The following is a 12,807-nucleotide window of genomic DNA, read 5'->3' as shown; positions in this document are numbered from 1 at the left end:
TTGAAAGGAGCTGGTTGCCATCAAGTAAGGTGATCAGTTAGATGCGCAGAGCTAAATGCTGCGATTGTGAGACTGGCTATGAAGCCTTTGGAAATTCAGAGATGATCTTGGACTGGAGAAGTGGCTAGAGGTTTTTAGGAGATGAAGGCAAGGGGACCTTGACAAATGGATAGGAAGAGAGGAGAATGGAAGGCACTGAAGGTGAAGAGAGCAGGAAATAGCATGGCTGGAATGAATAGTAAGCAGTCACACCATTATGTGTTGTCCTTAGAACCTTAGCCAGAAAGGAATTAGCAGAGTTTTAAAAGCATACCTATTTTCAACTCATCATTTTACAGGTGAGAAAATTGAAGCCTAGAAAAATGTGATCAGCTTGTAGAAATCATTTAGCCTATTAGACAAGTGTCCCCCCCCCCAAAAAAAAAAAAAAACAGGGGATTTATTGGCTTATTTAACTTGGACATCTGATGGGTTGATCTTCAACATGATTAGATAATGCAGGAATCGAAGTGGTACCACCTTTCCTCACTCTTTTCTTTGCATGTTTTGTTCTGCTTTTCTTTGGTTAGCTTTATTCTCGGCAGGCTCTACTTCTGGAGGCAGAGGTAGACACCAGCTAATCTTTTTTTTGTACCTTTTGTATTTCTATGGAAAATAATGTATGCTCTTTCCTCTTTCTTTCTCTATCAGTTCCCCAAACTCCCACCATTTGACCATTTAGTTCAGTCTGGCTAGCCTTTCCTAGTGGGGAAATTAGGACCATTTCACTAATAAGAAACCTGGAATCACATTACTGAGGCGGGAGAGTCACTAAGAGAAAGGAATGCATGGTATGCATGTATAAGATGGCCAGTGTGGCTGAGTGGAGTGTAGGGTATTTGACACCCATGATTATAGTCATAAATTAAAATAGACTGTGGATGATATTCATTGCTGGTCCACAAATGCATGATTGTAGCAACCTTTATAGCAGTGATCGTCTCAACAAACATGTTCTGAGTGCATTGGTATTGCTTGTCAGATAGTACAAAGATAAATATATGCCTATCCCCTATGGAGTTCCCAAACTTGTAAGTAGTAGGGGCAGGAAAGTTATAAGCTTAAAAGTGTTGATGCACAAGAAACTATGAGATATTCAAAGTGTTGAGATTGTAATACACAGATGTCCTGGGATCACAAATGGTGTCACCATACAGGTGGTAGTTAAAGGTTTTATTTTTATTTATTTTTAATATTATTTTTTATTTCAGAGAGAGAGAGGGAGAGAAAACGTGAGCTGGAAAGAGGGGCAAAGGGAGAGAGAGATAAAGTGAAAGAGAGAGGGAGGCAGGGAGAGAGAGAGGGAGAGAATCCCAAGCAGGTTCCATGGTCAGTGCAGAGCCCAACGCAGGGCTGTATCCATGTATGTCCCTGGGATCATGACCTGAGCCGAAATCAAGAGTTAGACGCTCAACTGACTGAGCCACCCAGGCACCCCTAAACATTTTATTTTGAGTGATAAACGGAGCAAGGAGTGGGATGCAGACAGAGGGTTTCATTCGAAGCAAACGAGAGATGGGAGACTGTGGAGGCCCATGATTTACCGGGTTGGATCAGATTATAGGAGAGTGGTCTGAGAGTAATCCGAGAGGCGGAGAAGGTAGGACTGTGATTTCAGCCTGGGAGTTTGTGCTTCTGAAACCACTGTTTTTAAAATTAAATAAATAAAATCCAGTGTATGGCCTTGCCTGAGGAGTCTAAGCAGTGTTTTTGTTTGTTAACTGAATAGAAGCATTGCTTTGGCACCAGTGGGTAGGCTGCGTTGGAGCAGGGAGATGTTGAAGGCAGAGTTAGGGGAGCTGTAGCACTGTCCACCGGTGACGCAAACACTGCATGAATTAGGATGCGAGGAAGTGAAAAGGGAAATTGAGAGATGAACTTTGTTGAGGCACAATAATTTGAGGGGTCTGAGAAATGCTTCAGTCCTGTGTGATGAGAAGGAGGATAGTGAGAGAAATAGAGGATCAGGAGGAAGATCTCCAGTGGGAGGATGAATAAGATGATATTTATGTTGGGTAATACTGCAAATATATAGTACTTTCCGTTATATTATTCAATGCTATTTCAAGTCCTTGGATATGTTTTTCAATTTTACAAATATACACAGTGAAAAATACTCATCACAGTGCATTGTTTTTTCCACAGAGTCACGCATGCTTTGTATACCTTTAAAATAAGATTTTAAGCATTCAGCTAATAAAATTAAACATTCCTGGGAGTTACAACTGCTAGGTAGATTTTTCTAATGATCCTAGTCATAAATATAGTATAGCATTTTCCCAAGTATATTTCCTGGCATACTAAAATAGGGTATGTTGCTAAATACTATGGTGGGAAAGATTTTTTTTTTTTAATTGCTTATGCTTAGGCAACACTGAGTTAAGGAGGTTTCTTGAGTTAAGGAGGATTTTTTTTCACAGACTTTATTATATAATAATGTATTTGGTGAGTTTGCAAAGCATACAGTATGCTGCTTTTCCAAAATTCATATGACAGTCTTTGGGTGCGGCACTTGGGACTAATATCCTATAGAACACATTCAGAAATGCTGTAGTATTAGCCATTGCTAACGAGTTGGGAGAGGAGGAAGAGTACACGTAGAATGTAGAAATTTAAATCATTATTTAAACTAATTTATCATACCAAATAGAAGTAATGTCTGTTTTTTAATGTATGAAGTTCACCATTTTGTTTTGAAAGATATATTTTTTGGCCTAATTGAAAATATTCTCTTTGAGATTGTGGTAACGGAGAAATAGTATAAAGTCTTGAAGAGCCACCAGTGCCCATGGGTTGGTTGCCCCTGCATTAGAGTTGGTGACATAAGAAATTGGCACATGAACCCATCTCAGTCATCTTCTTGGAATAAACTAAGGATAACATTTAAATTTAAAATGATTTTCCTCCTGTCGTGCCACATGCCTCAAGGCTCCTTTCTCCTAAATCCCTTGTCATTTTGTATGTATTCAGAGAATTCAGCTGAGCTCAGTCTGCATTTCTTTCATGTGCAAAGCGCTGTCAGAGTGCAAATTTATTTCAAGATTAACTTGACATATATAACGTGCTCAATAAATGTTTATTCAATTAACGGATCGTGTTATTCTTTAATGATCCAATTCTACAGAGTCCTCTCAGTCATGGGCCTGAATTCTCTACCATATTCTCTCAAAGTTCTTTCTTCTTTAATTTGCAGAGGTAGCATTACCTAAGGAAGATGAACGGTGATGTCCTCTTCGGCAGCCTAGTTCTTAGAATAATGGAATCTACCCAGAGGGCGTCATTGCTATAGGTGGCATTGAGTGAGGATGGAACCAACCACGTTTATCATTTGCCAGCATCTGGCTTCTCTTTGTGTGTTTCCTTCAAGTGCTACATTTTCTTTTTTAGTATCCAGGGTTAATTAAGTGGAGGAGGCAACTGTGGGGAGAAGAATGTGGGAGAGTGGAAAAAGCATGGGCTTTGGAATCAGAATAGAATTTGGATTTCGGCTGTATCACTTAGTTGTTATTTGACTGCAGTAAGATTTTTCACATCTCAGCCTCAGTTATATCTGCGAAACTGGAAATCATGCTTACCTCTCATGGTGGCTACACGGAATATAAATAATAGTTGTGAAAGCCCAGTCACATTCAAAATGCTCGGTAAATGGGAACTGTAATAACAGATATTTATTATTATTGTTCTTTCCCTACTACCTTTATTGAATATCTTATTTTCACTGTTATTCACATGTGAAAGGCGATGGGGTTGGAGTTTATGCATTCCACGTCTTCACTTATTTTTGCTGATGAAATGAAAATGAAATTAGACCAAATCTTAACCTGAACCAGTTCTTCAGACAAGTTACAAAACAGTTAAATTCTTTCCACTAGCCATCTTGTGTACCTCTCGATGTTGGTCTCTTTGAGGAGGAGGAGTATTCATAAAAATGATAGTTCACAATATTTTGAACACTTACAGTATGCCAGACACATTTCTAAGTGTTTTACATGTTTTAAGTCATTGCTCCTTCAGAATAATCCCCTATGAAATAGTGACTCCTGTTACCACATTCTGTAGTTGAGGAACCCGAGACCCAGAGGGGTCAATTCTGAAGTCACACAGCTAGTAAATGGTGTAGCCTCCATTGAATTCAAGCTGACAGGCTCCAGAAGCCCCAGCCTTACTCCTTGTGCTCTGTTGTCTCTCCTGGTATAGCAGTGGTAACATGGCATGGGGAGAGACAGTTGTCAACGTCCAGCTATAGTGTGCTGTGTTGTTATTCAGTGTCTGGATTTATAGATGCCTCACCTCAGATTTTAGTTGGGGGCCTTTAAAAATTATAATTTGGATTATAGGCTTTAACTGACACTTGTAGAGGCCTATTTTTTTCTCCTTATAGGTACTATTTTAAAATAATCCTGGGCATACTTTTGTCCTGTATTAATGTTTTGGGAACCCTGCCTCCTAAAACAAAAGGTCACTTTAATGAACATGGTTGTATGAACCACTGTAGTCTACCTGGTGGTAGCTGGGTAAGGTCTCCAAAGTGAATAAAAGATCTAAGTTCAAATTCCTGTTTATCCTAAGAAGAGTATCTTTTTGTATTGTTCAGGCCAATCAGAGACATGCTTAGGTTTGGAAATTGTTTCTCTAGATTTGAGAATTGCATGACATATGTCACTTGGTAATGATTTCATTCCTCAATATATCTACCTCCTGAGAGTACCAGTGCTGCATTTCTAATTTTACCGTAGAGACATGTTGAATTTTGAAAATCATGTGGATATTCTTCACATGGAAATATGCAAAATATCTTCCTTTTATGACACATCTCTCGAGTTAATTGGTTATTCCTATTTATTTTTATATTTTTAAGACTTATATCTCATGTCTGTGCTGGTTAAAACTGTTCATTAGTGATTTTCTTAGAGGCACTATAAGAGTTTGGAACACTGTTTTTGTCTTCAAAATCAAATTTCAAGGTTGCGTTAGGTCATTCTTTGGCTAAATTTTATGTGCTGGGATTATTTAGGTAATGTATATAGCTTTTAAGTTTTTATTTTCAGTCATTTTCAAGAGTTCCAGGCTGGTGGTAATTTTTCTCAAGAGTAAGAAGTTAGTTTGGCCTTGACTTTCTAGAATTTTTTTAATCATGTAGGTTACTGATTTATCAGGTGTACAGTGTGCCTGTATGTGTTAAGGAGTCATCAACACTCCCTGTTTATTCTTCTCCACTAGTAATGACTTGCCCATTGAATATGTAAATGAATAGACAAATCCAAAAATGAACTGTTCATTTTTATGATTTTAAAAACATTTTGGTGAAGTATAACTATAGTTAGATGCACAAATCCTAAGTAAACAATTTAATTTTCACATAGTGAACACAAAGATCCTGTATCAAGAGCTAAAATATTACTTGCACCCCAGAGGCCCACATAATTTCCTCTTAAAAATATAGCCTTTACAGTTAAGATATTTTCTTTAAGCCATCAATACTGGAAGTACTTGAAAGGAGCTATTAAGAATTTTTTTGAAAGGAGAGTGAACGTATAATTGTTTCTATTAATTTATATTAATAGCACTTAGCACATAACTGTTAGTAACACAAAAAATGCTGTTAACAGCTGCTTCTTGAATTTGTTGAGTTTTTAGACTTATGTTGTTCAGGGTTAATTTTTTGATGATCCCATATTTGAAAAATTAGATTAAAAATGTTTTTTGGGAATAGCTTTTATCTGACATTTTTAAGAGATACTTAGTAAAATAGTCTAAAAGTTGTGTTACTTAAATATTGTATAGCATTATTATTTTATACATAAAGGAATGGAGTACCACAATTATGATATTTTCTTTGTCATGTCTATAAATATTCTTCCAATTGTGTTCCCTGGGTATATGTTTCTTCCAGTTGTATTCCCTGGGTGTGTGTGTGTGTGTGTGTGTGTGTGTGTGTGTGTGTGTGGTTTTTAAAATTAATAAAATAGATAGGCTATCCATTCCCTTCACTAAGTGTGCACTATTAGTAAAATTTTATGTGTTCTGTCAGCAATTTGATGTGATAAAGCAATGGGTTTTCTGTAGTTCACACAGCACCAGGGCTCTGCAAAGCATCTCTGGGGGTTCTTTGATGTCTAGACAGTTTAAATTATGCCTGCTCCCCTGCCTCCAAATTCCACCCCTGTTCTGCTTCAGGGGTTGTGGGAAATGAAAACAAACCAGAAGGGTTCCACAACCCTACAGTCTAGGGAGAAAAACAAACAAGGAGAATAAGCTGTATATCTACCCTGGCAGGTGTATAGGAAAGGGCCCAATTAAAGGGAATGGCAGAAAGAAAAGAACGGGGGACAAATACTGTCCTTCTTATTTATTTCTAATTATATTTATGATACAGAAATACATGTGCATTGTGGACAGAATGAAAACGTTGTGGAGGCATTAGGGAAGGAAGTATGAGTCACCTTCTACCCCAGCTCCCCAGGTTTTCCTCCCCCTTGGCAGCCAAAACTACAAGTTCAGTGTGTGTCTTGTATATTGCCCTGTTTATTGAAATGGTAAGATGCAGAATTGTATTTAAAGTTGGAAAACTAACTTTCTTTTCTTCCTTTTTTCCTGGTTTTCCTTTTATAATTGGGGATATCACGATTCTTCCAACTCATCTTTTTAGAAAGTAAGTAACTTTTGAAAGTTCAGAGTTTTTTTTGTTGTTAAAATGTTGTTTTGTTATTTCAGATCATATACACACATGCATATTTTATTATAGAGTTTTTAACTTTTAAAGTTCCAACTGAGGTAATTAACGCTTGCCTTAACTGTGAACGAAATGTGTTTTTTTGTTAATTACAAATATGAAATGCTATGTAAAAGTTGCTCATGCTATCTAAGAATACATTTCTAACATATATTTGTCTTATCTTCTTTCATGCCCACAGTAAGTCATTGTAATATATATTAATACATAAACATATATAAATATATTTTCTTCAAAGCAGGCCAAGGCATGCCTGCTAGATTTATTTTTTTAATACGAAATTAATAAAAACATATAAATAAGACTTTATTTACTACTGTTCAGTAATAGTTCGTGAAGACATTCATTTCTTCAGGAAAAGCAATCCAAATTTCTAGACTGTATGGGGTTGTTGAGGCTAATAGCAATAAATAAATAGTATGAAGGATTTTTTAAAAATGCATTTTCCTATGTCTGTTCTGCACTGGATGAAACAGTTGATGCTAATGTTTTATTGTTTTTTAAAAAAATAGACCTACTATAGGGTTTGTTTTTTTTTCTGTAAAGAAATGCAGGTTGTAAGCTTAAAACTAAGTGACTAATCAGCCAGTGATTTGAGTTGTAAAATTTGCATTTCATTGCAAAATATTTTCTAATTCTTCTAAAATGCAAATGTTGTTTAGTTTTGAAATAAAACAGATTTCGTATGTTTATTTTGGGAATGATTTGGGAGAATGACGGTAGTCATTGAGACTTGGGGATACACTGTCATGTGATTGTGAAGTACATATTTTTAAATATTTCCATAGTAAATCTTTACTTTATGGAATTAATAAACAGTATAATTTAATAATATATTCATGCTTCACAGAGCTTATTATTTATATGAAACTGGGTGCTTATCACTTACATTTGCAGCAAGCATAGCATTAAACTGCTACTTAGTAGTCAATTTATCTTCTACAATTATCTTCATTTACTGCACCTTAGAAAGAAAATGTAAATTGTAGTGATGTTAAATTGCATTTGTTTAGCACTTTTTGTCTTTAAATTTGTAGTATTCTTTCATATTCTAAATCTGTGTTAGGACTTTAGGAAAAAGCAAGAAGAATGTGTGTGAGGTTTGCTGTTAGGTGGGCAATTTTATTGTTACATTTTTAAAAGTCTGCATTTTTTTCATTTCTATGTATTGGATTCTATTTTACTTATAGTGTTAACATTTTCTTGCCAAGTCCCTACAGAAAGTCTGTGTTTCTGACAGTTTCACTAAATTAAAACTCCACAAATCTGGCATAATAATTTCCCAGCTTCAATTTGTCTGTGCTTTTATCTAAAGAGAAAATGACAAAAATAGGTATTTTGGAGTGTTCAGTATAACATGTACAGCATTATTTATCTGGAATTTGTTCATGAACAGAGATATTTCTGGGAGAGATGAATATATTTTACTGTATAAGGTATGCCTAGCCCACTTGAAATATGAGCAAAAAATCTTTTGTGAGGAAAAATAATGAAATGAGGTCTGTAAACTTGGAGAAGCCTCCCAAGGAAAGATATTACATAAATGCACACAGTAGAATTACCACGTATACTTTAGTGTTATCACTGCATTGTTCTATGACCAAATTTATGTTAGGGCTCTTGCTTCCTGTCAGATCCAATGGGATCATACTGACATGTTGGCAAAGAGAAGCCTCTTCCTAAAATGAGAGTGTTCTTCTTATTGTAATTCTCATAAACCTTTATGACTATGATGTATATATATACAATATATGCAATATACACACACACACACACACACACACGTGTGTGTGTGTGTGTGTGTGTGTGTGTATACACACACACACACATGCTGTTGCAACTTGGCAAATTTAGCCTTTTAATTTTATTGTGAGTTTTCATAGTAGGTAAGAGATTTAATAGTCTTCGTTTTTAGAAACTTTTAGTAAGCAAAACTATGTTTCTGTCATAAAAATTCAAATTTCAAAACCTTAATATCCTAGAGGTTCTCTTCTCTGAGAATATTTTGGATTAAATACCCAGAACCCATATGACACAAATGGGGTGGAGTAGGGCTTCTGATCAATATTGGCTCAATCAAATATCAATCTTTTAGCATATTAGGAAGTAAAATGTAAATGGAAACATTAGCAAATGAAAGTAATGATACTAGCTCTAACTTCTGGTTTGCAAAAATACTAGTTTGCAAACAAAAAAAAAAGTTCTAAAGTCTACTCCAGAAAATACACACATATACATTTCATAAACATCTTTCTAAGTATAATGAATGCATTTCAATGTTTGTACATCTGTGCATTGATATTTTTAATTATTAGTTTAATTCTGTTTGATTTCTTTAAAAAATCTGTTTTCATAATTCAGTCACTTGCAGTTTTACTACAGAACATAATTATTAACTGGGTAGAATTCCCAAACACATACTTTTTTATTGACGAATCTGAGCAACTGATGTCATTGTAGAAGCTGTATCAGAGGTATAAACACAGATAGACATTTTTATTTGGCCATGTGAGAAATGCAGTCCTGTGAGTAACTTAAATACTTGTAATTTCAAATCAGTTCTTCCCTGGTTTCTTATTATTCTTTTGTTGCTTTTCAACCTATAGGATGGAGCTGTCCTTGAACTTGGTTTATTTGATCATTCAAGTGCAACCATCAAGTTGCCTGTAATATTTAAAAACTGAGGCTTCGTGGTATTATTTGTAAAATAACAGCACATTAACGTTTGGGCTTTGGTTTCTTGGAAATAGAGTGTTGGTTGCTTTATGAATAATAGCATAATTTCAATTCAGGAGACTTTTTGCCTGAAGCCTATAAGACAGATGCATCTGATTAACTTTGGCAAAACTGGACTGGCCTGTTATTGTAATGTAGATGTTTTCAGGGTTGGAAGGATATTTTAAAAAGGCATGTGAGAAGGTCTTTTTTTGAGAGACTGAGAACAGTTTTGCCACAGAAACTGCATCTCAGACTGCTTCATTTTTGCACACTTTTATTTTCTAGTGGAACTTCTCCATTAGCCTGTCTGAATGCAATGCTTCACACTAACACTCGAATAGGGGATGGAACATTCTTCAAAATCCCTGGAAAGTCAGGCCTCTATGCTCTCAAAGTAAGTTGGATTGTTCTGCGTATTATGTCTGTTATTACTGCGTATCATGCGTTTTCTCAGACATGTGAAGGTAAACAAAATTAGATTTGGGTGAAGGGTAGAAAAGTGACCCCTATGCCTTTTAAATGTTTTCAGATGTCTTAAAAGTGACTTCATATTAAGAATAAACAATGACATTTTTCTTCAAGGAAAGCATATCTGTGGTTTCAGTCTAACATATGGTAACGGAAAATAGTTGTGGCTTCCTTAAAATTCTTGATTCTTAAAAATTTACATGGAGGAGTGCCATGAGGCATCAGCCAGGAGCTTAAGATGATCACAGTTGCCGTAAACTATTTGACTTAATGACCATCAGTTGATATACAGACTTCACACCTGTGTGCCTTTCTGTCTTTTATAAAAATAAGTTTATCCATCCTTCTTGAAAAGTTGCTGATTTAAATTAATCGTTCAGTTTTAATACAGCAAGGGAATTTTAAATAATGCATTCTTGTTGTGTGAGAAGAATAGAGAAATGACATAAAAAGACTCAGATGATTGAGTCTTAATTATTTTAGTGTAATCCCCTTCCCAACTAGAATGAGAAGTGTTATCTAAGATGCAAAGTTCCAGAGGATAAAAGCCGATGGTCTCCAAATGGTTGTGTAACTTGGAACAATAATAAGTCAATGTATTTTTCTTATATTTTAAAAATAAGTCACTCATTTTAATAAATGATGGATTACCTTTAAAGGTCATTAATTTCCTTTGAGAAGGCTGTTTTTAATGCTAAACGTTATACCTAGCAAAGAAGCAAAGGTTCTTTCTCAGCCATTAAGCATTAGGCCCTCATCACTGTGTGCGTTTCACAAAATAACCCAGGTTAATCAAAAAGACTTGTATTATTTCAGTTGCTTTTTGTAGGTACCTGGGTATTTAATGTACTGGTAAAATTCTGAGTTGTTAAACCATTTCCTAATATAAGGAGGAATGTAGAATTGAAAAAAAAATGGAAGCAGCATATGTCACTTTTGTATAGATTTTAAAAGGTTATCTACAAAAAATCATCTGTGGCAGCGTACTTTTCCTAGTTTTTTTTTTTTTTTGAAGGACTGATTTTACATTAAGTAAATCTGTTGAAATTCCAAGTTATAAGTAACAGTAGTAATACTTTAGGACTCTGAAAGTATTTTAAATGTTTTCAGTTGCCAGTACATCTCCATAAATCATCATTTTTTAAAAATAATATAGAAAGAGGAGTCGTCATGCCCAGCTGATGGAACATTGGATTTAGGCTGTGAGTCTGAACTGGATGGCGCAGAAATGGCAGAGGCCAATGCCAGTGGAGAAGGAAATGGAGGTAAGTGTGATGAACTTTAAGATATAAACCTTACTCTTAGAAATTACATAGAATTCCAATAATTCACAGATTGAATTCCTGACCGTTATAGATATAATTTCTTCTCTACGTTTTTACCACTTGCTTAGATTCAGCATCAAGTAATTTTTATTCAAAAGATTATCACCTAAGAAAAATATGCATTTATTTGCTTTTTGTTTTAGTTATTTTTTAAAGTATGGACTTTTCTGGGTAATATTCTCTAGTGCTCTCAGTATATTTCTCCTGTAAGATGAGGGTGTTACTGGGGGTATCCGGTGGTTTTATTCTTATGTGAGACAGAGAATGCTGTTTTGTCTCTGATTGTGTTTCTTTTTTCCTGTGATCACAAGTAGTTTGATGATCTTAGTATTCCTAACAATGAAACAAGGACCAAATAAGTTATGTTCTTGTGAAACCCTTTTGAAAAGTGAGCAACCCTTCCAGAATTCTAAGGGGGCATTTTCTGCCTCTGAATTCTGCCCATGTTAATTCATTTTTATCTTTCTCAAGACATGTGCATTATGATTGCATTAGTGTATATAATTCCTGTACTGCAGTTTTAGCGAATCTTTGTTCCACAAATGCTGCTGTACTTTTTCCTACCCTACCCACTAGTCTCACAAAGTGGACCCAGATCATGATTCAGGAGGAAGACTGTGTCATTAAAGCCTCTGTTGGTGGACTCATAGAAATCAGTAAATTATCTTTACACAAACAAATCTTAAAGGATCCTTGCAGAAATATCGTATTTCAGTAATAGCCCAAAGCCATTCATTTTATTAACGGCCACACATAGTCCCTTTGTATTCTGACTGGACACTCCTGCCCTGTAAGTTGGTATGATTTCTGATAGTCCCCAGGAGACTGATTTTGCTTCAGTGCCTCTCTGATCTGCAATAGAGGTTGTGAATTAAAGTAGGAAACACAGATTCTTAATAAAAGGGCTGAAGTTAGCTTTGTGGACTTTTTTTTTTTTTTTTGAAAACCAACTCTCACTGAATTTGAGGTCCCTATTCTTACACCTTTTGAAAACTCACCTCACCCCCATGCTATCGTTGTGGTAGTACTGTGAATTTTGACGGGGCCTTGTGGTTACAGAGAGAACAAGGCAGAGATGCACAGCAACTTTTGGCCTTCTGGAAGGGCTGCTAAATGGAGCAAACTGTTCTCCTTCAGAAAGATGAAGGGGAATCTTACTGGATTATCCCTCTTGTTGCACTACTGGCTTCAATGGGCACTTGTGTTTCCCTCTCTCCCTCTCTCTCAAACTATTGAGCTTCTATGTGTCCTGTACTATTTTCAACACCGCAGTTACAGCAGTAAAAACAAGAACAAAAAGAGACCTCCCCTGGGTCTTAGATGGGTAGAGATACAGACATTAAGCAAAATAAATATGTAAAATGTATAGCTTCTTCAGTTCCAAAAAAGTGATATGGGGCAAAATAAATGAGATAAGAGTCAAAGAAAGGGGCACATTTGAGAAAGATCTGAGGGGAATAAGGAAGGCAGCAGGTATCTAAGGATGAAGAGTTCTAGGTGAAGAAGCAGCAATTATAGAGGCCT

At 35.7% G+C, this 12,807-nt stretch overlaps 1 protein-coding gene across 1 annotated transcript in view; it reads left to right on the top strand.

Moving 5' to 3' along the window:
- Positions 1 to 12,807, top strand: part of ASXL3 (ASXL transcriptional regulator 3) — a 177,591-nt gene that overhangs the window by 59,018 nt on the left and 105,766 nt on the right. The window contains exons 4-5 of the mRNA XM_058692400.1: positions 9,776 to 9,884; positions 11,115 to 11,223. Of these exons, the coding sequence (XP_058548383.1) occupies positions 9,776 to 9,884; positions 11,115 to 11,223 (218 nt within the window). The remainder of the gene's footprint in view (positions 1 to 9,775; positions 9,885 to 11,114; positions 11,224 to 12,807) is intronic.

Source organism: Neofelis nebulosa, chromosome 11, assembly GCF_028018385.1.
Source record: "Neofelis nebulosa isolate mNeoNeb1 chromosome 11, mNeoNeb1.pri, whole genome shotgun sequence".
In the NCBI taxonomy this organism is placed as follows: Eukaryota; Metazoa; Chordata; class Mammalia; order Carnivora; family Felidae; genus Neofelis; species Neofelis nebulosa.
The sequence above is the reverse complement of the archived record's forward strand: the minus strand, read 5'-3'. Positions and strand labels throughout refer to the sequence as shown.